The sequence below is a fragment of the Colossoma macropomum genome, unplaced genomic scaffold (genome assembly GCF_904425465.1).
Source record: "Colossoma macropomum unplaced genomic scaffold, Colossoma_macropomum, whole genome shotgun sequence".
Classification (NCBI taxonomy): domain Eukaryota; kingdom Metazoa; phylum Chordata; class Actinopteri; order Characiformes; family Serrasalmidae; genus Colossoma; species Colossoma macropomum.
The window spans coordinates 19,027,526-19,048,436 of record NW_023494808.1 but is presented as its reverse complement, the minus strand read 5'-3'; the positions used below and the strand labels follow the sequence as shown (position 1 = coordinate 19,048,436).

Below are 20,911 nucleotides of genomic sequence, written 5' to 3'. Positions count from 1 at the left end.
TGAACCTAATAAACTGGCAACTCATTGTATTTTACATGGTGATATCTTTCCACTGCCTGTCTCTGAAAAGTGCGTTCAAGCGTAGAATTCAACCAAACATCACAACACAGCAGCACCTCTAGAGCTCTACTGAAATGCACTGCTGACCATGCAGCACATAAAGACAAATTTACAGATGCTGTTTTTTTTTGTGGGGCTGTTTGGCTGCATTTCTGGTAATAAACATACCAAAAAGATAATGATTTTGCCAAAAAAGATTAAGAAAATGGAAGGGTAGCTGTGGGATGGAAGACCCACACCCTCTTATTTTCTCCTCTGATCAAATAATGTGGCCAAATCTAATCTCAACACATGCACTGAATGGTCATGCTCCAAATAGTTCTTTAATTTATATGACTGCATTCACATTGTCATGTATGTATGCGGTATTATTTGCACTTGCCAATATTGTTAAATTGCTTTGTTTAAATGGTTATTATTGTTGCAATAACTAAAATACTTGCTATTAATACTCACAATAACTAATGAACCTTCTATTTTACTGATGTGTCGCATGCAGAATTTCTCAGGAAGCTAATTCTGTCCATTTAAAAGCTGAGGCATAGGAGCTGCTATTACACACCAAGTTTGACCATTCAAACAAGCCCAACATCCATCATCCTCTGACACTGAGGCAGACCAGCACTATGAGAAGGAAACTAAGAATTTATTTATCAAGTGCAATGCTTAAAAAATAAAAACACTCAATGTACTGGATATGAACATTGCTGCAATTTTATCAGCATAAAATCTCAACACACTAAAGTCAATGTTGTTAAAAATCCTGCAATTATTAATCCCCAAAGTAACCTGGACTAGCACAATAATACAGTATGACTCCACTGTTTTGGCAGTTGACAATTCACAGAAATAAAAAAAGCCCAAGCTCCTTCCGGCACCTGATGCCTTTACAACCCAAACCCTGCTTTCCCTCTAGTCTGACAAAAAGAGAGATGGTACACATACAATCAGTCAGAGACTGTCAATCTGTTATAGTCAAAGTTCAGTACAAATACATTGACAAACTAGATTATTCATTTAGGCTTTAATATCCCTTGATGTCGTAAAGTGTAGGAAAAAAGAAACCCTGAATTTTAAGGTGTTACTACAGGGTGAAAATCAATTGCCACAGAAGGTCTGGATTGGCTGAGCGATCAGTAATGCTGTAGGTTCAACAATAAAAACAACAAGCCAACATCCACCATCCCCTTCAGCAGCAGGGGGCACTGTTGCTTCTCTCTGACAATCTGTTCAACTGTCTGTTCCATCAGGGCCAGGCCACAGCGATACAAATGGAACCAGCACAGAGCTTAGTGGAGCATGTGACGGCATTTCTTCAGAATTTTCAGGAACAGTCCTTTTTGTAGCCAAAACTGAAGGCACAGCAGCTTTACCAGCTGAGCAGGTTGCTGCGGCTGAGAGTCATGAAGTACACCTGGCTGGATCCTCCAGGACGTACAGAAGCAAAGAACACCTAGAGAGAGAGAGAGAGAGAGAGAGAGAGAGAGAGGAGAGAGAGAGAGAGAGAGAGCGCGGGCCGGGGGGGGGAGACAAAGAGGGAGAGAGAGACAAAGAGGGAGACAGAAAAAGGGAGTAGGGAGAGAAAAAAGGGGGGAGAGAGAAAAAAGGGACAGAGATAGAAGGGGAGAATAGAAAGGGAGGGAGGGAGAGAGAAAGAAAGAGAAATGTTTCCATACAAAATGAGTGTTGACTATTCAACTGAATGTGAAAACATGGACTACTTATTATCCCTCTGACATTTATTAAGGTTTATGCTTGAAGGTAGCTGGTCTGCAGAGCTATATACCCAGTTTACAACTTCAAAATATTCAAGCAATAGTTCAGCCAAGCGTTACGTTCCATAAATCTAGCCAAATCAACCAAGACATGTTTGGTATCTGGGTTTACATTTGGGCTACCAGGCTATTGTAGACCAATGAAGGAAGAAAGTATGTTGCATAGCTAAACAGAATCTAATTCCACTCGCTGGGAGGGTGAAGACAAGCACGTGCTTCCACTGAGATACCTCAAGCCAGCCACCGATAAGAGTCACTGGACAGCTCAACACACTAGGAGGAGAACGCTAACTGCCAATTCCGTTACATCAGTTTATAGATGCCTGGAATGCTGGTAGGAGAGGTACTGTCCTACCTGCCCAGAGAGAGTGGCCCACCAAGATTGTGCTCTCTTGGACTCGCAACTATGGATGGCTGTCACCTGTGATCAACGATGTTAAAGCTTCACTACGTAAGTTTTGGGGATTTGGAGCCCTCTTCGGTGGAATGTGTAATTGCATGCCATGTATAGAAAAATATTTTGTGCCGTTGGTTGTGGTTAGCACCCTCATGAGCTGATGTATTCTGATAACTGCAATTTTGCAAACTACAAATCAGTATAAAGATGATTGTGTATTTGAGGCCTGAACATCGAGCTGGACCTTGTTTTAAATCTGTGCGTGACATTAATACATACACATATCTGGAAAAAACCTGATACCTCTGACTTTTAAAGGATTGGTTCAGGCTTTACAGGGTGACACACAGCAGCGCGCACACACACACACCATTTTTTTTTTTGCCCGACTTACAATAGCCTCGTAGCTCCAAAGCAATACTAAAGAAGCAAACTTCGGATACTAAAAATGTCTTGGTTGAATGACTACAACTGTGCTAATTATACATTTGCGTAAATTTGATGTTTTGCCAAATTGTCTGTTCGATATCATTTTAATTAAGACAATGTTTTCAGCAGTAGTAGGTAAGTACTTTCCTCTAGATATGCTTTAAACCATGTCAGAACAAACATTTTGAACCTTACAACATGTATGTGCAAAGATCATCTTGTGACTGTGTATATGTTTTACCTTGTCGTTTCTCTCACAGAGGAATTTGAGTCTTTGTGCCCTCTTGTGCATGAAAACACCATCCAGATGACCAGTCTCCACAGAGCGGATCTCTATAGCCTTCTCTCCCCAGCCCATGATCTGATTAGACCTGATGTATGCTGCGAAGGAGAGGGGACATAGTGTCAAAACAACTCAGTAGAAGCACAACTGCAGGAAGGAGACGGAGCCTATAGAATTTAAGCTAAGCAGTCAGTGTTTCAACTACAACAGTATGTTTAAAACATACTGTTGTAACATTATATCAATAATTGCAGGATAAGAAATCAGAGTCTAAAAGACTAAGTTTGTACACACACACACACACACACAAAATATGTCCAAAAGTTTGTGCACACCCCTTCTTATTAGTGAATCCAGCTGCATTAAGGTGCACTCACTGCTGACACAGGAGTTCAAATGCGCACACAGCTTGTACAGCCTCCTTAGAAAAGCACTGACAATAGAACAGGATGCTCTGGAGCAGCCACACATTAGCCTAAGGTCACAATGTGCAATGCCAAGTGTAGGCTAGAGGGGTATGAAGCCCCCCAGCATTGAGCCGTGGAGCAATGGAACTGCGTTCTCTACAGTGATGGAGCACCAAGCAATACCTTGGGGAATGATTGGGGCTTGTGATCCAGAACTAATCATACAACATCATTACCTGATCTCACCGTTGCTCCCACTGTTGAATGCAATCAAATCCTCACAGCAATGTTCCAACATTTAGTGTAAAACCTTCCCCAAAAAGTAGAGACAGTTAATTCTGTTCCCAGCAATCTGGGACAAACTCCTTTTTTAATACTCTTGATTTTGGAAGAAACACTGAATGAGCAGGTGTCCACAAACTTTTGGTCATACATGTATGCATCATGCTACATTCTAAAGGATGCCGTGTGACCTACATACAAACTGTTCTCCCAATTTGCACAATAGTTTTTACCCATCTATATTATTATACAATTATGATTGAGTGTGCGGTTCTCCATGGGGGTGTTTCTGAGTCCACTATACCGACGGAAGTGGGCATCTCTCCCCACTGCAACACCACGTCTTTGGTGATCCGGCCATACGTGTTCACATAGACACCTTCATCTTCATAGCAAACCAGCAGCTCGATGCCATCCGTGTTAGGTAGAATGATGATGGCATGTGACTGGATACTGGTCTGAATCTAAGAGAGGTGAGAAAAAAGCCAAATAAATAAATCTGAATAAATAAATCTATAAATCTAACACAGAGATACATACCATGCACCTGTAAAATCGAGACAAATGAAAACAGGGTTGACCATCCCTATATAGCGTCCATTAAAAGCAATGCAGAAGCAGATACTGTGCTTACATGTGTGGGTAAGTAGATGTCGTAAACAGCCCCTGAATCCACATCCACTGCATGGAACCCAGAGCAGGAACCATAGATCACCTTCAGTCTTTGACCTTCCTCTACAGTCAAGTCAACTAACAAGGGCTTGTGCACCAGGTCTCCAAATGACTGCAAGAGAGGAAACATTTAGTAAGGAAAGGACATATCATGGTTACATTCCAATTAGGTGCACATACAGTACTGTCTGCAGAGATTGTGCACTTAGCACTGCCATTTCCCCCTGTGCACATAAATTACAACTTGAACTCACCTTAAATGCCATGAATTTGTGATACGGCTTTGGTGCCCATGCATAGACCTCCACAGAGTTTTTCAAGGCAAGAACCAAAAACTTGATCCTTTCATATTTCACTGGTGAAAGACAGATATTTAGGATTAGATAGGTTAGGCTTAAATAACTGTTCTCTGCATGAGACATATTTACCACAAGTTATAGTTCTCTCTTCTATCAAGTCATTAGATCCCTAACAAAAGGTGTTTTGTTCTAACAAATCTCCACTGTAACTCCCTTATTATTTCACACATACCGACTTTGTAGTGTACACAGCCCTCCAGCTCGCCCACTGTAGTCCAGCCCTGCTTCTTCTCCACCTCTGGGTCATTGTGTAGAATCTTGTTCCTCAGCCAGGACAGATAATACACCCGCAGTTTGTTTTTCTTTCCTGCATGTTTTAGTGTTGAGTTTGTCAGTAACATAAGAAGCACAATTTTTCCTTCATATCAAAGCATTTAAAAGGGAATTCCAATGATTTTTCAAAATTTCTGCATAACTGAATTAAGATGTAAACAGAGTCATTCAGAGTGGTCAAAGGTGAAATGCTCTGTTCTAGAGAAACCGAGTCAGAACTGTTCATAGTGGTGGTGGTAGGGACCAGACATCTGAAGCATTTAATGCCTTTAAAAGATCCCTCACAGAAAGCTATTTACATGAAATGGTTACAAATACATCAGCTTAAACCCTAACGTTGTTGTACGATGGTACCAAGAAGGCATTGACCTAAAGCTTATTTTCTTTAAAACCATTCATGGTGGAGAGATTTATGCAGACACAGTAGTCCTTACAGAAAACATTTTTTTTTTTTCTTTTCAGATTTCCCCACTATGAACATTACACATAAAAAAGTTTACTGGTTATTTTGGATAGTTAACAAAAGGCTATATTTGCATAGGAATTTTGAAAAATCAGGGGAATTAAAAAAGCCTGCTGGGTAATCCATGGATGCCGCATGACTCATTAGGACAAAAAAAACCCTACATAACTACAACTTGTCCACAGTCAAGTTTAAAACTGAAGTAGTTCAAAAATCTATATCTTACCTGATATCGTGACCAGGACATTAAGTCCTTCCAGAACATCCATTTGCTGGAAGCGACGTCGGCTGATGAGGGGGTAGACCTTACCCTGTCCACTGCGGTCAAGAAGCATAAGTCCACTTTCTGTCCCTACTAAGAGGTTCACCCCTACAAAGAGGACGAAAGGAAAGTTATCCAATATTAGGATATCGACAATCTACTGTATTAATAACTACACGTCAAAATCCCTCATATCTTTTCAATAAAATCATCAAAGATGTGTTTGCAAGCACAAGCTTAGCGTTACAGCTGTGACCTCGACCCCCCACAGCTTTAATGTATACCACGCAGTAAGTTTTTAAGTGGAGCTCAGTATCATATAGGAATTTCCTTATGCATCTTTTTCCACATAATAATGATAGTTGTGGAGAGTCACCCACCCCAGAGTGCAGCGCACAGGATCTCAGAATTGAACCTCTTCTTGTACTTGCGGATCTCGGGCGTGTCACTCTGTGGGCGAGTGTTCACTGGGTTCACATTAACCACCGAGCCCTTTCTTGAAGGGTCTGGCCTCAAGGCCTCCTGTAGCCGCCCATCATTCCCAAAACCTGTCAGAGAGCCAGAAGAGAGTGTCATCATCTGCTCTAAATTGAGCTGCTCTAACAAAATGTGTACATAGTAGCTGTCTTCTGTGTACAAGCATGCAGATAAAATAAAGCACAAATCACTGCAGCCTGACTGATACACTGTTTGGTTTGAATGATCTGCAGATTTATAGTAATGATCCACACAAGCTCATCAATATAGCACCAATAATGGCTCTATAAATGTTAAAGAAAAACACATTTAGGAATGTAATGCTACTTTGAACAACTAAACATACTGTCTAATTTGAGAGTTCAACAGTAACTAAAGATTTCCACCCATGTACTCAAATGGGAATTTGGACTACACTCATTTGAGGTAGACACGTTTTGCCAACAAATGCAATAAATTACTAAACCCACTTGCCAAATAAATAACATAAACAGCAGGTACCAGCAGACTAACAAAGAAAATAAAATGTACTTTATGTTATCAAAGAACATAGTGAGATTTAGGATTGTAAACAGTTAAAGGTTCTTAATGCATTTTATTACATAAGTGCTTCATGTCTTTGCGAACCTGCTTGTGAAATAAAGCAATAAAATGAAACAAAACAGCACAGAAATTGCCTAACAAATATATACATTTGTTTGTTTTACAGCATTTTAGTCAGTCACTTGAACTTAATTCAACACCTGTGTGAAAACCTGGCTAATGAGTGCTATTTACTTGTTTTTTTTTAATTGCTTGTTTCATATTATTTAAGATTATATTTCTGTATAAGAATTTTGACAGTTGAGAATTACAATTTTGATCAATTATGCTGGCTGATACCAGTTATCAGAATTTTTTAGCTGTTTAAAATTCTTATTGGCGATCATTTTCATATAAGGCCCTAATAATTACTGTTTGCATGGTGTGGTCACACACAACTTGTACACTGACTTACTCATGTTGTTGAGAGTACTGCCGCTGGAAGGGGAGATCTGAAGGAGACGAGGGTCAATAAATGGAGTGAAGGAAGAAGAGGACTTGTGTTTCTGAAGAGTATTACTGGCAGACTGTGTCTAGAAGAGACAGGTCACAGTTACATGCAGGTCTATGGTGGAAGATACTTACCTGTGTCTAAATAAATCTACAGAGGGCACCTACATATTTATATGTCTGGTAATTTGGGCTTATTTCAGATTTGTATTATACAGCAGTGGTTCTCAAATCAGTCCATGGGGCCCCACAGATCACATTTTTGTTCTAAACACCTGTACCAGATTTTCAGTGCTCTGAAAAAGGTATTCCACAGAGTTCAAAAATGTCTGCATCACTAAATTATTAAGATCATTCAAAGTGGCTTGATGTAAAACGCTCCATTATAGAGAAAAGCACTGCACACAGTGGTGGTGAAAGGAACCAGACATCCACAGTGCTGAATGCCTCTAAAAGCTACATCACAGAAAGTCATTATATGAATCAAAAAAACACAGACACTGAAACATGGTTTTACAATAGGTGTGAGTTATGGTCTGGACTAAATTTTTTTTTCTAATCTGTTCATGTTAAAGAGGTACACACAGGACATTATAAGGTAAAACAGTCCCTAAAGAAAACATACATTTCTTGATTTACCACTATTTTGCCATTATCAATATTACATATAAAAATATAGAAGAAACGTGTACATGCACTGGTAGTTTTGAAGAGCAAATTGTATTTGTGCTGTAGGCTGTGAACTTTGGTCCCCATCACCACTGCTGTAAAGACACTGAAGTTGTAAATTTCTTTACAATGCATAATTTTACCTTAAACTACTCCATTACTTTTTTAACATTAAACAATTGAACTATGAAGAATTTAAAGCTGAATTTTTCTTTAATGGACCGGTTGGAGAACCACTGGTATACAGTATTCAGCTATCTAAATGTGACTCTATAAACCATGTTAAGTGGTAATCCCCACTGACAATGCAAGTTATCCTAAGATTAGGCATTCTGTGTCTAGAACTATCTTCATTATGAAACAATGATTTTTAATACAGTTAATAAGCCAAAACAATACTGCATGCATTTTGGTGAGGGTGGTCAAAAAACAAAACAAAAAAAAAAAAGTTAGAAATTAAGTTGTGAGATGAGAAAAGCACAAATGAATGTGAAAACAGAGAAACATAATGAGGTGGATAAAAGTGTGATAAATTAACTGAAGGGCAAAAAGACATTGAGAACCAAGATCCTACATCCTACAACCTTTAAATTAAAATGTAAGCTTTATTAGTTTAGGAAGAGTAAAAATATTAGAATGGGGAAAAAAAAATCCCACTCAGTTCTATCAGACAGAAGTGTTGTTTCAGTGAGTATAAGATTCACACTATATATGGGGGAATAAAGACTGAGAACCAGACCCTCAAGGGACTGTACAGATAAGCAAGGCAAATACCTCCATCAGCACTCCTTGTAAAACTCTATACCAGAAACACTCACAGTTCAAGGTCAGTGCTTATCTGAGTCTAAGAATTCCCACACACTCAACCTGTTGCTGAACCCAGACTTGAAATTCCAAAATAGATGACTGGACCAATTCTTTTTAAAAAACTGATTTATGGGTAGTGAATCATTAGACAACTCATCAAGATAAACTTTTAGCTGAGACTCTATCAAGTCAAACACTTGTCTAGGAAGAAATTTCTATTTGGGTTTGTAATGACTACACTCAAGTATCCAGAGCCTTTTGGGTATATCACTACACTCTTAAAAATAAAGGCTCCTAAGCAGTTATTGGCTTGGATGTACAATTCTATTAAAACATGCTTTCACAACTCCATGAAAAGTTCTTTGGGGAACCAAAAGTAGCCATTCTATGGCATAACTCCAAAGAACCATTAACTGAAAGTGCTTTAGGGAACTAAAAGTGTTTTTTTCTGTGGCATCACTTTAAATGACCCTTTTTGCCACCTCTATTTTAAAAGGAATAGTTCAGCAAAAAATCAGGAGTCCAACTTTCGCTTCTTTAGTTTTGTACTGGAGCTACAAGGTTAACATTAATAACAAACATTAGCAGTCAATAGTCACCCAAATAGTTTCCATAAATACATTCTAAAATTTTTCAATCTGTTCAAACCACGTTCAGTTATTCAATAAGTTTTCTCAGACTTGTCAGTGTGGTTTAAAACAGCATGAGCTATAAAAATGAACCATTTTTTCCCTTCTGATACTAATACACTCATGCCTACATCTCAGAGTGTCAGTATACATGGCCATTAGTCAGTTATTTATAAAAAAGGAACAACAAAAAGTGCTAATATATGTCTATATGCCTGTGTGATGTGCATGCACATAAAGGCAGTTAAACACAACACCAATGTGGCTGCCCCAGGCGTTCAGCTACACGGCAACATTTTGTTAATTTTTATAGCTCACATTAAGTAATACTGTGTCCTGAACCACATCAACAAGTCTGTGCCATTTTAGTGAAGACCTGGATGTGGCTGAGTTCTGCAGACGAAAAAGATTAGGGTGACTATTGACCTGTAGGGTGTGTTACCAATGTTAGTCTTGTATGTCCAGCTCTAAAATAAAGAAGCACAATTTGGGCACCAAACATCTTAGCTGATAGATGTCATCTGGGCTTAATGGAAAATCGAGAAAAGATGCCAAACCATTCCCTTAAGAGTGTACTCTTACAATTTGGGAGTATTAACGTGCTCTAACGCACAAAACCAATATGCATGCCAAACCAGTTAATAAAGAAGTGTTGGTCCTCACTGATAGCAAAGTCTTCCTCCTCCAACACATCACAGTGGTACATATAAGGGAAAAAAATACTCCCTAAAGGGGAGAAAAGTACTGAAATGATCTACTGTCTTTATAGGAGCCTGTCATGGTGGTGTGGAGTTAGCACTGGTTAAGACTAGCAGGTTGTCCATCACTCAATGCCAAAACTGTAAAGGGGCACTAAAGTTAATCGTGATGAGTAGTAAGAATGAAGCCCAGTGAAAGCCAGCCAGCAGAATTCAGCACATCAAGGCACTGCAGTGCAGTGAACAGACATACCTCGCTGGCAACCAGCTTGTCCATAGGGGTTTGGGGGGACATGGAGGGGCTGGTGTGGCTGGAGGCAGGGGAGGAGGTGACAGAGGGGGAGGGGGAGTGATGGCTCTGCTGGATGAGATCGGGCAGGAGGTGAATACGGCCTGCAAAGCCATTTCGCTCCTGGTGGCCAAGGGCATGAGTGGGGCCCAGAGCTGGGCCATGACCAGGACCAGGCCCGGGACCAGGCCCAGGACCCAATCTCTTTTTCTCAGCTACACTCTGGAATCAAAAACAGGCACAGTTGAGTCTGTACTTGGCAGAAAAAAGGGAAAAAGGAGAGAAGTTCTGTGCTGTCTAAGCCAGCAAACTGTTTTGTTGTCTGGTTTGGATTTAAAAATCAGCTAACTGGTTGTTTTCACAAGCTGATTGGACTTAACATCGGCAAAGGGATTTTTGTGTGTTCATAAAATATATAGGCCAGAAAATTAAACATAAATTCTGATAAATACGAACATAAAATGCATACTCAAGGAATGGATGAATGAAACGGTGATGAAACACAAAAATGTAAAACTTCAAAAGACGAGAACAGAAAGTAGCCACCTCTCCTACCTGTCTGACAATTAAAGTGCCGTCTTTAGAAGGTGTGGTGGCCGGGTCGCTTTCTGCTTCATCATGAACAATCATGGTCTTCACGGACTCTGTCTCACCATTGCTGAGTTTTGAGGAACTGAAGGAAATAAATATTCAGAAGGCCTAGTTTGTCTCCCAATGAAGAGAAGTGGAAAACCCCACACATCATACGACACGAAAAGCCACTAACAAAAAATTCTACACTTCTTTAACCTGCGACTCAAAACTGACATCAGAACTAAATGGTGAGTACAAGAATTTTCTGGAGCCAGCGATTACTGCTTGAGAAACTTTAAAACTTACAAGTATAAATAAAGTAGGCCCTTAAAAGCCAGTAAAATAGCAAGTTAATAGCAAGAAAAGGTATAGGTAAGGTATGGACCAAGTACATAACCCTGGGGGACCCCCAAAGCCTTTTGTTGCAAAGCACTTAATTCAACCAATCACATACAATTTTAAGCAAATTGTATCACAGTACATGTATAAAGCAACCCCAAAACATCTGATATCACAGGTTATAGTATGATAAACAGTACGACTATGCTATTCAGGTCAAAAGGAAAACAGGCACTTACCAAAAAAAAATTTAAATAAATAACACAAATACCTTGCCCTTGAGTCCTCCGCACCAGAAGTGGACTCATTGCCCAGCTCCTGTTCCACCTCATCATCCTCCTCGTCTGAATCTGAATCATCGCTAGATGATGAGTAGTCTGTCACCTTGTGAGGCGGGCGAGAATCTTCAATTGTGCGTATCTCATTGGCCAATAGAGTAAGATCCTAAATGTGGGGTATAAAATGTAATGATCAGTCATTATTTACAGGGTACAAATTATCCTGCCTAAGTACGAGGTCACCAACTTTCTTCTTATTATATACAGCTTAAGGCCACTGACAAGACAGCAGGTTAAGATGTTTCAAAACATAGTTAATGAATACTGATGGACCAAAAACATTTTTTTAAAGCAGTAGAGGAGGGATGCATGCCAAGCTAGCACAGGTATGGTGCACAATAATAAAGTAATTGGACACTGAAAGGTAGCATAACATTAAAATTAAAATGAACTTTCAAAAGAAACAGAAATCATGTGTTTGCCTAATTTGGTTAATATATACAGTCCTTGTGAGGAAAGCGTGCAGCCAAAAAAGCAGAACTTAATGAGGAGATGTGGTCCAGTAACCAAAAGCCAAAACCAAAGGCTTTAGGGCAGTGCGGAGCAAATAATTAGTAAGGGGAGCCAAATGAGTCTCTGTTTACATCAAAGATTAAAAGGAAAAAAGTACATTCAAAAGATTTTGTTTAAAAAGCTTAATGTGCAGCTGTGTCTCATGCATTGAACACTGTGGTGATGTGCTCAGGCATAGCACAAGGATATGATCACCACCTCTATTTGAACTCACCACTTCACCCTACATAGTTTACAAAGTCAGTCATCAATTGGATGGAGAAGTTAATGGGGAAGACAGAGCGTGGAAATTCCGTAAAATGTCCAGAGGATGAGACAATGAAGGGGGAAAGGGGGAAAGAGATCAGCAGTAGATTAGCAAAAGCACACAAATCTACTGAATAATCAGTTCTGTAATGTTTGATAAACAAATGTGAAGTACATGCTTGTGTTTTTAATCAAACCCTTCACAATAACTTGAGCACTTTCCAGTCCCTGCACTGCACACAACTGCCGTTTAAAAAAAAAAAAAAACACCAAAAACTTACAACAGGCCTGGATGGTCTGACAAAGTCCTTCTTCTCCTCTGATTTTTTTCCAGCATTTTCTGGACGCTGAAGTGGAGAGCCCTCAGACTTTGAAGAAGCTAAAGAAAGTACAGAAAATCAGCATCAATACAAAGTCCTACAATTCTGAATGCACGAATTTCATTCCTTTGCACGTTCAGGTTTATGTGTATGGGCCAGTTTTCCCAATAGCACACTATACTCGGTATACTAGACAACTAATGAGCCTAACTTTGAATACACTGCAAATGCCAATGGTCATCCACCATAAAAAGTCAGTTCTAGGCTTACACTTAATCTGCATAGGAGAAGCAGGGCTTAGAAGTGTATGTGTAATGCATCTAAAGAAGAGACACTTACAGCGGACCCTGAACTTTTCTCCAGAGCCGCTCTGGGAGCTAGCCTGAGAGCTGGAGTTGCTAGAACCAGAGGAGCTCCCACTGCCTGGTCTGGAAGCCAGTTTCTCCACTCGATCCCACAGTAGACGTGGCTCTGCAGTACTGAGGGGAAGAAAGGTGGGCAAAAAGGGGGATGAATTTAATCAAAATATTCTGTTGTTTTTTTTTTAATTTTCAAAAAACACTCTGGTTACAGCCGTCTATATATACATGAACACGAACATATTAGGGATTGTGTGAAGAACTATAGCGCTATCAGTAGATATTCACTAAAAAATAAATAAATACATAAATAAATGAACGAATGAATAAATAAGCATGCATACATTGGACAGGGAGTTAGATTTAATTGTATCAAACCAATGTATCAGAATCACCACTTAAGTACAAGAAAAATACTGGCATCAGCCAATATTGTGGATTTCTACTACATAAGGGCAGTGTGAAATTCTCAGTATTGTTCTTTCTGTGCCTACTGCTCAATCTGTACATAGTGTAGACAGAAACATGTTGAAATCTTCAAAGTTTATATACTTAACTTACACTTAACTGACATCTTACTTGGCCAATAAAACAATACATATTCATCAGACATGACCTCTCTTCCTTACGTGTATGGCACCAAAAACAGTATAAAGTCATATTTTCTCCATACACCCTCTAATAGTTAAGGTAATGGCAATAACTATCTATTTAAAAGATCATTTAAAGTAAGACAACAGACCTTCCAGCATTCCTCTGCCCGATTTGGTTGCTTTGCTGGCCACTCTGAAGTGGAGAGTCTCTGCGGGACAGTACAGGAGATCTGGATGTCGTCCTTACTGGTACCTTTTAGAAAAGCAATTGGCAGAGTCAAAGAATATGTACAATTATTCAAATAATTTTTGTGCTTTTCAGTAAACAGTGAGAGTTTAGACCTGTTCAGTAGACACTTACAATGGTTATAAACTCAACTAAAAATTGCACTTGCAGCAGAATTGTCAAGCAAAAGCAATGTAACTTTTTTGTGGCAACTGCCATTCAAAGTACAGCACAGCAAAGCTTCAGCATGCAATTTAAAGTGATGTGCACAACAACATTACAGACATACAGAAAAGCAAAAAGGCAACCATATAAAACAAAACCTTTTCCCTCGACATCTGCCGTAGACCACCATGTATAGTAACCAAAATGGTACAACAGTTAACTTGATCTGACTTCTTGAAGACAATGAATTAGAGAGAATAAAAACCTATCAAAACAACCTACATAGTCCTAGAGACAGCATTCATCCCTGTCTTCTGCTCTAGCCAAGCAAGGTTTTCACTACAAAACAAATCATTAACTCACATCAACCTACTTCTACACAACTTTTGCACATGGCCCAAGAAATCACGTTATTCTTGCCTACTAATTTTTTTCCAGCTTGCAGGCATCATCTTTTGCCCCTGTTGTGCACTGGACCTCTGGATGCTATTCTTACCCTGGGGGGGACCTCATCATTGTGGCCCATCTCTGGGGCCTCGTGGCCCCTGGGCTGCGAATGAGGCTGCAGATGCGGGTGCTCAGGGCGTGCGGGGTGTGCTGGGTGGTGGTGCTGGTGGGACTCCTGAGAGTGGTGATGGAGATGTGCAAAACTAGGAACAGGATCGCTGAAGGAATGGGAGCGAGACACGGGGGGAGCGGATGCGTTGCTCTTTAGAGCGGCCAGGTGAGACCACTGGACCTTCCAGAAGGGGAAAGAACAAACGGAAAAGAGAGGGGGGGGGCGAGGGAGAGGAAAGTGGCACAGAAACAGTGAGACAGTAAGAAATGATCACAGGCAAGATGAAGAGAAATGATGAGGAAGGATAAGAGACACTCCCCAGATGACCACACAGTAAGTCATCCAGTATCACAATACTCATTCACATAGCAACATACAGGCCTAGAGCATGGAGTGGATAGGAGGGAGGGAGAGGTACACTCGCTGTACACATGACAGTGTAACAATGGGCAGGCAATAACATGCAACTAGAAGAGAAATGTGACTGCATCATGCTGATTAACAGCTCAAAGGTGATCATATGTGTGTGTGCATGCATATATGACCAAAATAATCTATGTACAAATGTAAAACTGTACTGTTTTTGTCTGTTGCGCACTATTGTGTAAATAGTTACAGTAGTTTCATTCGTGCCTTCAGTGCATTTTTAAAATTAATTCTGAACCGTATCAAAATAACTGATGATGAGATTTCATCACAAAAATTGTAAAAAAATGAGTTAAACTGTTGTGAGGTCAAAGATTTACCCTGCCTGGCTGGGTACTGAAATTCAATACCTATAATGGTACTAACCAAATTACTTACTAACAATACTAACAAATCACTGAACATCAAATATTAATACACTGTCTTATAATCAGCATCTATGAGCCAATAGGCAAGCTTATTCCAAAATGCACACTGCTGACTGTCTTTCTGAACTACTTTCTGTATGCATATTATTACCATTAGCACCTCTTGATTAGTCAGCAATTTACTGCGGTGAGTAATTATACCCATTTCCGGCAGCTCACCTTTATGGTTTAAGCCACACCCACTTTCGGTTTGTTATGAGAAAAGAAGGTATGGGTATCAATCAGGAAACTATAACTACTTAACTTTTACAATCACTTATTTTATATTGTTCACCTTTTTTTATTTTTATGTATTTATCTGTATGTTCAGCACTTCGGTCAACTGTTTTAAATGTGGACTACAAATAAAAATTTACATATTTACATTTTACTTACTTTCTGAAAAAAACTGAACAATAACAAACCCGACTCCCTGCTGAGAACTGTTATCTTTTAGGTTTTCACCTAACTGTGACAAAACAAAAAATCCTCCAAAAGGAAATGTGGATACAGATGAACTAAAAGAGGCATGAAGGGGAGATGGAGGGACTCTCTGGTGTTACCTGTGGCTCCATGGGCTTGTGCATGCCTGAGGAGTCGGAGGAGTTGCCATTAGAATAGGGTTCAGAAGAGCGGGGAGGTACAGGGGGCTGCTTGGGTGGAGCGGTCTGAGGGGAACCGTGAATGTTCTTACGGTGTCTTTCATCAGCCTGGAGCAGGGGGAGACAGACAGCGAGGGCAGAATTGGTCAGTGGGTGACAGGAGAGCATGAAGGACACGTAATTGAGTAAAGTGAACTGACAATCATTCAGGCAGGTGACGGCATGCTTGTGGTCAGCTGCCTGAATAGAACTCAGCAAGCCCAAGAAGGATGATGAAACAGAACAAACTAAACAACCGTTAGCACACTGCTGAAAGAGTTTCATGCTCAATGAAACTTTCACTACTCTCCTCAGAACATTACAATAAACTAAGCATCAACTGTATTTCCCCAACTACACAAACAGCCAAAACATGGCTCAAAGAAAACCTGGTGAAAGAAAGACATGCCAAACAAACTTGAGAAAAGGCAAGAAAAATGTTAGTATCTATCTTTCTCCAACCAAATTTATTTCCAAATCACAAACTATCGACCCAGGAAAAGAGTGAATAAAATTTGTGATTGTTTAATTGAATGAGACAAAGCCAAAAAACATGTAAAAACATTATTCAGAATGATTTGGCCTGTTGTAAAAAGCTTGTAATAATGCAAGACAACAACACAGAACAGAAGACAGGGAATGTTATATTGTCAATCTGTTTCAAGGCCACGGTGGTGAGCAACATGGTTTTCTTTCCAGCTGAACTGGGAGACATCATCTAATAAGAAATCACTCTGATCCATCTTAATTTGTTATTCTTTAACAAACCAAGAGGTGATGAATGAGGTGTCTGATGATTAATTATGGTAAACTTACTGGTGAATTATGTTAATGATAATCTATAATAAAAATATTGTAATTAGTAACAAAAGAAAACCAAATTTCTTTTGCTCCCACCATCACAGTTTTCCTCAACATGCAACACAGAGCCAAGGTTAGCTCCAGAAGCCAGAGAAGCAGCAGGCAGGAATGGCCGGAGTAAGGGGTGAGGGTCTTCACCTCTCTGATTGGCTGGGCTTCAGAGACTTGGCCACCAGTTGTGGGAACTGACTGGACGAGGGGATCGTCAGTCGCATCTGTCAGAGAACTTGTCCCACCTACTGACTGTGTAACTAAAGGGCTAGGGTCGACTAACACAGTTTCAGTCTGGTCTCTGGACTGGTCAGGAAAGGGTTTATCCCTGTCTACAGACTTAGTCTGTCCTGCATCTTGAATTACACTTCTGTCATTCTCAGTGTGATTGGAAGTTCAGTCTTTGGTGTGGCTCTAAATTCGTCAGTGTTAACATAAAGTGGAGTCTCTGGCCCATCTAACGGGCGAGCCTGAGGTAGCTTGGCCCAGTCAGGGTGGGGTGTGAGGGCTTGGCTCTGCTGTTTTGGGTCCTGCTGGAGGGACAGCAGATAGACCTGCTCCTGCTGGAGCTGCCTCTGCAGCCGCTCTGCCTTCCGCTGCTCCTCCAGCTCCCGCCATTTGAACTCCTGAGCACAGAGTGCAGCTCAATGAAGGAAAATTCCCAATATTAAACTCATTCAGAGTTAGAATTTATTTCACTTAAAATATCCAGGAGCGTCCATTCTTTACAGGTGTTTGTATTGTGTAGTACACATGCCTGGATGCTGCCACTGTCACATTATTAAACCGTTAGTTGATTACAGTCCATATGTTTAATAAAGCACTGGGCAGAGTGACCTAACTGCATACTTCAGCAAAAGTGAACTTTACAAAAGTCCTTTACTGCATCAACAAGGAACTTAACAGTACATCTAGCAACTATCAGCAAAGGGAATTAAGTTTCTGAGGCAGTGCTCTTTTCACTTTATGATCCCTTTAGTCTAAAATAAAATGCTAAATCTACAAAGTGCGAAAAGTAAGCAGCAAGCAGTCCAGGTGCTGGAAAAACAGATGATGAAATTTAATATATGAATATATAACACATGAATATGGAATGCAAGTGGAACTGAGTAAAAAAGTAGATTTCTTGCCTCAGACAATATACTTTAGTATACAATATTACTGCTGGAAAAGACTCTGAGAAGCACAAATCACCATTTTAATTTAGTACATGTAACTGAGTAAATGAAACTGGGTGCTACCACACACATTATACAAACCGCAATTCCAGAAACGTTGGGACAGCATGTAAAATTTGAAATTTAAAAAATGCAGTGATTTGTAAATCTATTTTGACCTGCATTTAAACAAAAACAACTTAACTTGATTGTTTTTTTACAAACATAATTTGAATCAATGCCTGCAACACATTTCAAAAAAGTTGGGACAGGTCAATTTAAGAGTGCGGGTGCTAGACAGATCTGCCCCCAGACCTGACTCCCACTGAAAACGTGTGGCACATTATGAAGCATAACAAAGGCCCCTGTATGTTTGCAAAGCTGAAGACCTGTATAAAAGAAGTGGACCAAAACTGGAGCAATTGATGTCTCCAGTCCCAAATGATTAGTAAGTGCTGTTAAAAGGAAAGATGACGCAACACTGTGGTAAACATGTTCCTGTCCCAACAGTGTTACAGACACTGAATTTGGAATGAACATATTTACAAAAACAAGTTCATTACTTAAAAAGTTAATATGTTTTCAATTTAACACAAAAGAGAATTTATTAATCACTGCTTTGTGTCATCAGCATTTCATACACTGGCCCAACTTTTGTTTTTTTAAGAACTGAATTTTGTACTTTGACAATAATTAAGTTTGTGCTCTTTTGGGTCTGGTCATGGTCTACTGTCCATTTAATTATCTTAATGACTGATTAAAAAAAAAAAAGGTTTCTGGTGTCGAAATGGCTTTAAAATAAGTAAAAGGCCCAGGACAAACATGTTTGGCAGAAAAAAAACGATTCAAGGAATATTAAAATAACTTTAACATACTGAACTTTAAGGTATGATAAAGACGAAGTGTACCATCACAGCGGTAAGACCATTGCTATTTCCAGCAATACCAGTTAAAATACCATATCTGAAGGCCCACAGTGACATTACACATTACTAAACACAATAAGCACTGCATGTGTTTATGCAGTCACGTGATTATGGTGATGGATGGTCATGGGAAGAAAGACGAAAAGGTCAACAAAAACACGGAGTACAGCAGCATTTAACTTTGTTTACGGCATCCACATATTAACTCATTTCCACTCTCTCCTGAGACGCACTGCAGGCCGTTCACCATGTAAACAACTGACCTCAAAGACAAGAACAATGAACTGCGCCTCACCACTTTGGGAAGACAGGAATTGTGGGAAAACCCCCGCGTTTCCTAAGTCTGTGTCATAAGAAGATGCTCATATAAATATGTAGACAGACTTAAATTTATGCTCCTTTACTAGTAGCTGAGAGTGACCCAAACTACTTAAGTGAATACATGATAACAATAGAACTGCCGAATTACAGTATAGCCATTTTACTGTGCGGTCTTCAAAATGACCTATTTCAACTTACCACTACACAAAAATATCACTGGGATCTATGTGAAACTAAACAGAGACACAAGGCCACGTCCTAAGACAAAAACCATCAGACAGCACGGTGAGATGAGGGTAGATAAGAAAAGAGTAGAAGTTCCTACCAGTAATATGGCCTGCTCATGAAGCAGCTGCTGCTGAAGGATCTCTAGGTGCCTCTGCTCCTCCTCCAGCTGACGGCGGATATACTCCTGCCAATTAAATGTATGTCAGAAATATCTGGGGGAGCCAACTGGAGAAGTGCAGGCAAAGAAGGGCTGAGCAACACCAGCTTAAACTGATGTCAGAAACTATATATCACATCACAATATAACAAAAATAAACCTAATTATGGTGATGCACAATTTGTAACTAAAAAGTGTTCTGTTCTTTATATTCCCACACATTAAAGTATTCTCTAGAGTGAGATTTTTCAGGTTAAAAACTAAAAAAACCCTTCTGATTATGTATTTTTATGGTGAAAAGAACTTATGAAAAGCTAAAACAGCTATGAGGTGGATTGCTAGTGGTGTTTTTTTTAAGCTAGTGAATGCAGACAGCTAACATTTCTGCTAGAAAGCTGAATGTCTTACTGCTTTCATGTAGTAACAGCCTTGAAATCATCACTACAATGGAGAGAACAGACTACTTGAATAATACAAATGAACAACAAGCTAAAAACTAAAGTCAGCAAACTAGCTAGATGGTTATCTAGACATATGACCCTAGTTTGACTTCACTTGCTAAAAAGGAAAAACTGTCTCTGGTGTTCATTTTGTGTCATATAAAGACAGATTCACTGTTTTCTTCATGATTCATTTTGACAACCAATACTGTCATCGTTACACTAATGGTGGCTTAATTGTATTTATTAGCATACAGATCAGCAGTGAGCAGTCAGGACTGGTCGACAAATAACATATCAGACTTTAGTTGAGGGTGGAAGCTACACAGGGCGACAACATAACTTGCACAGTATATTGTTTGTTGTCACTGTATCCACAGTGTGGTAAAACATATCATGGATTTGTGTCTTTTACTGTCCTTTTTGTTTGTACTGTATTTAACTTTTTTTCCCCTCTCTAGAAAAGTACTGTCTCAGAGTATAACTAATCTATTAAATATTTTATTTATAACATTGTTTTGTTTTCATCTCTCTGTAAAACACTGGTGAACTTCTATTAATGAGGGAATTCCCCCAGTTGTAAATTAAAAATTCTGTATAATTAAATTATTGAGTTATTAAGTTATTCAGAGTGGTTTGATGCAAAACTGTCCATTTAGTAAAACTGACAATTCTCTACAGTTGTGGTGTGAGGAAACAAAGGTTGCAGTGCAAAATACAGTAAATTTTTTATGCAAAACCACCAATGAACCTACATGCGTCTGCAGAGTTAATGTAATGCTGATAATGATGAAATGTAAATCTGAAGGGGACTATTTTGCCAACTTTCTGCCTTGAATGGTTTAAAATTTTAGGCTCCAAA

General features: G+C 39.5%; 1 protein-coding gene across 1 annotated transcript in view; it reads right to left on the bottom strand.

The window, feature by feature from the left end:
* Positions 1-685: 685 nt before the first annotated feature.
* The window catches only part of LOC118798351 (TRAF2 and NCK-interacting protein kinase-like), a 75,936-nt gene continuing 55,710 nt past the window's right edge, over positions 686-20,911 (bottom strand). Inside the window, 21 exon segments of the mRNA XM_036557782.1 lie at positions 686-1,513; positions 2,903-3,042; positions 3,938-4,097; positions 4,268-4,417; positions 4,560-4,660; positions 4,837-4,971; positions 5,627-5,770; positions 6,043-6,210; positions 7,137-7,254; positions 10,228-10,485; positions 10,819-10,936; positions 11,447-11,619; positions 12,241-12,249; positions 12,554-12,651; positions 12,932-13,071; positions 13,694-13,797; positions 14,432-14,674; positions 15,891-16,037; positions 16,968-17,206; positions 17,209-17,446; positions 19,550-19,636. Coding sequence (XP_036413675.1) covers positions 1,430-1,513; positions 2,903-3,042; positions 3,938-4,097; positions 4,268-4,417; positions 4,560-4,660; positions 4,837-4,971; positions 5,627-5,770; positions 6,043-6,210; positions 7,137-7,254; positions 10,228-10,485; positions 10,819-10,936; positions 11,447-11,619; positions 12,241-12,249; positions 12,554-12,651; positions 12,932-13,071; positions 13,694-13,797; positions 14,432-14,674; positions 15,891-16,037; positions 16,968-17,206; positions 17,209-17,446; positions 19,550-19,636 — 3,054 coding nt within the window. The 3' untranslated portion in view covers positions 686-1,429.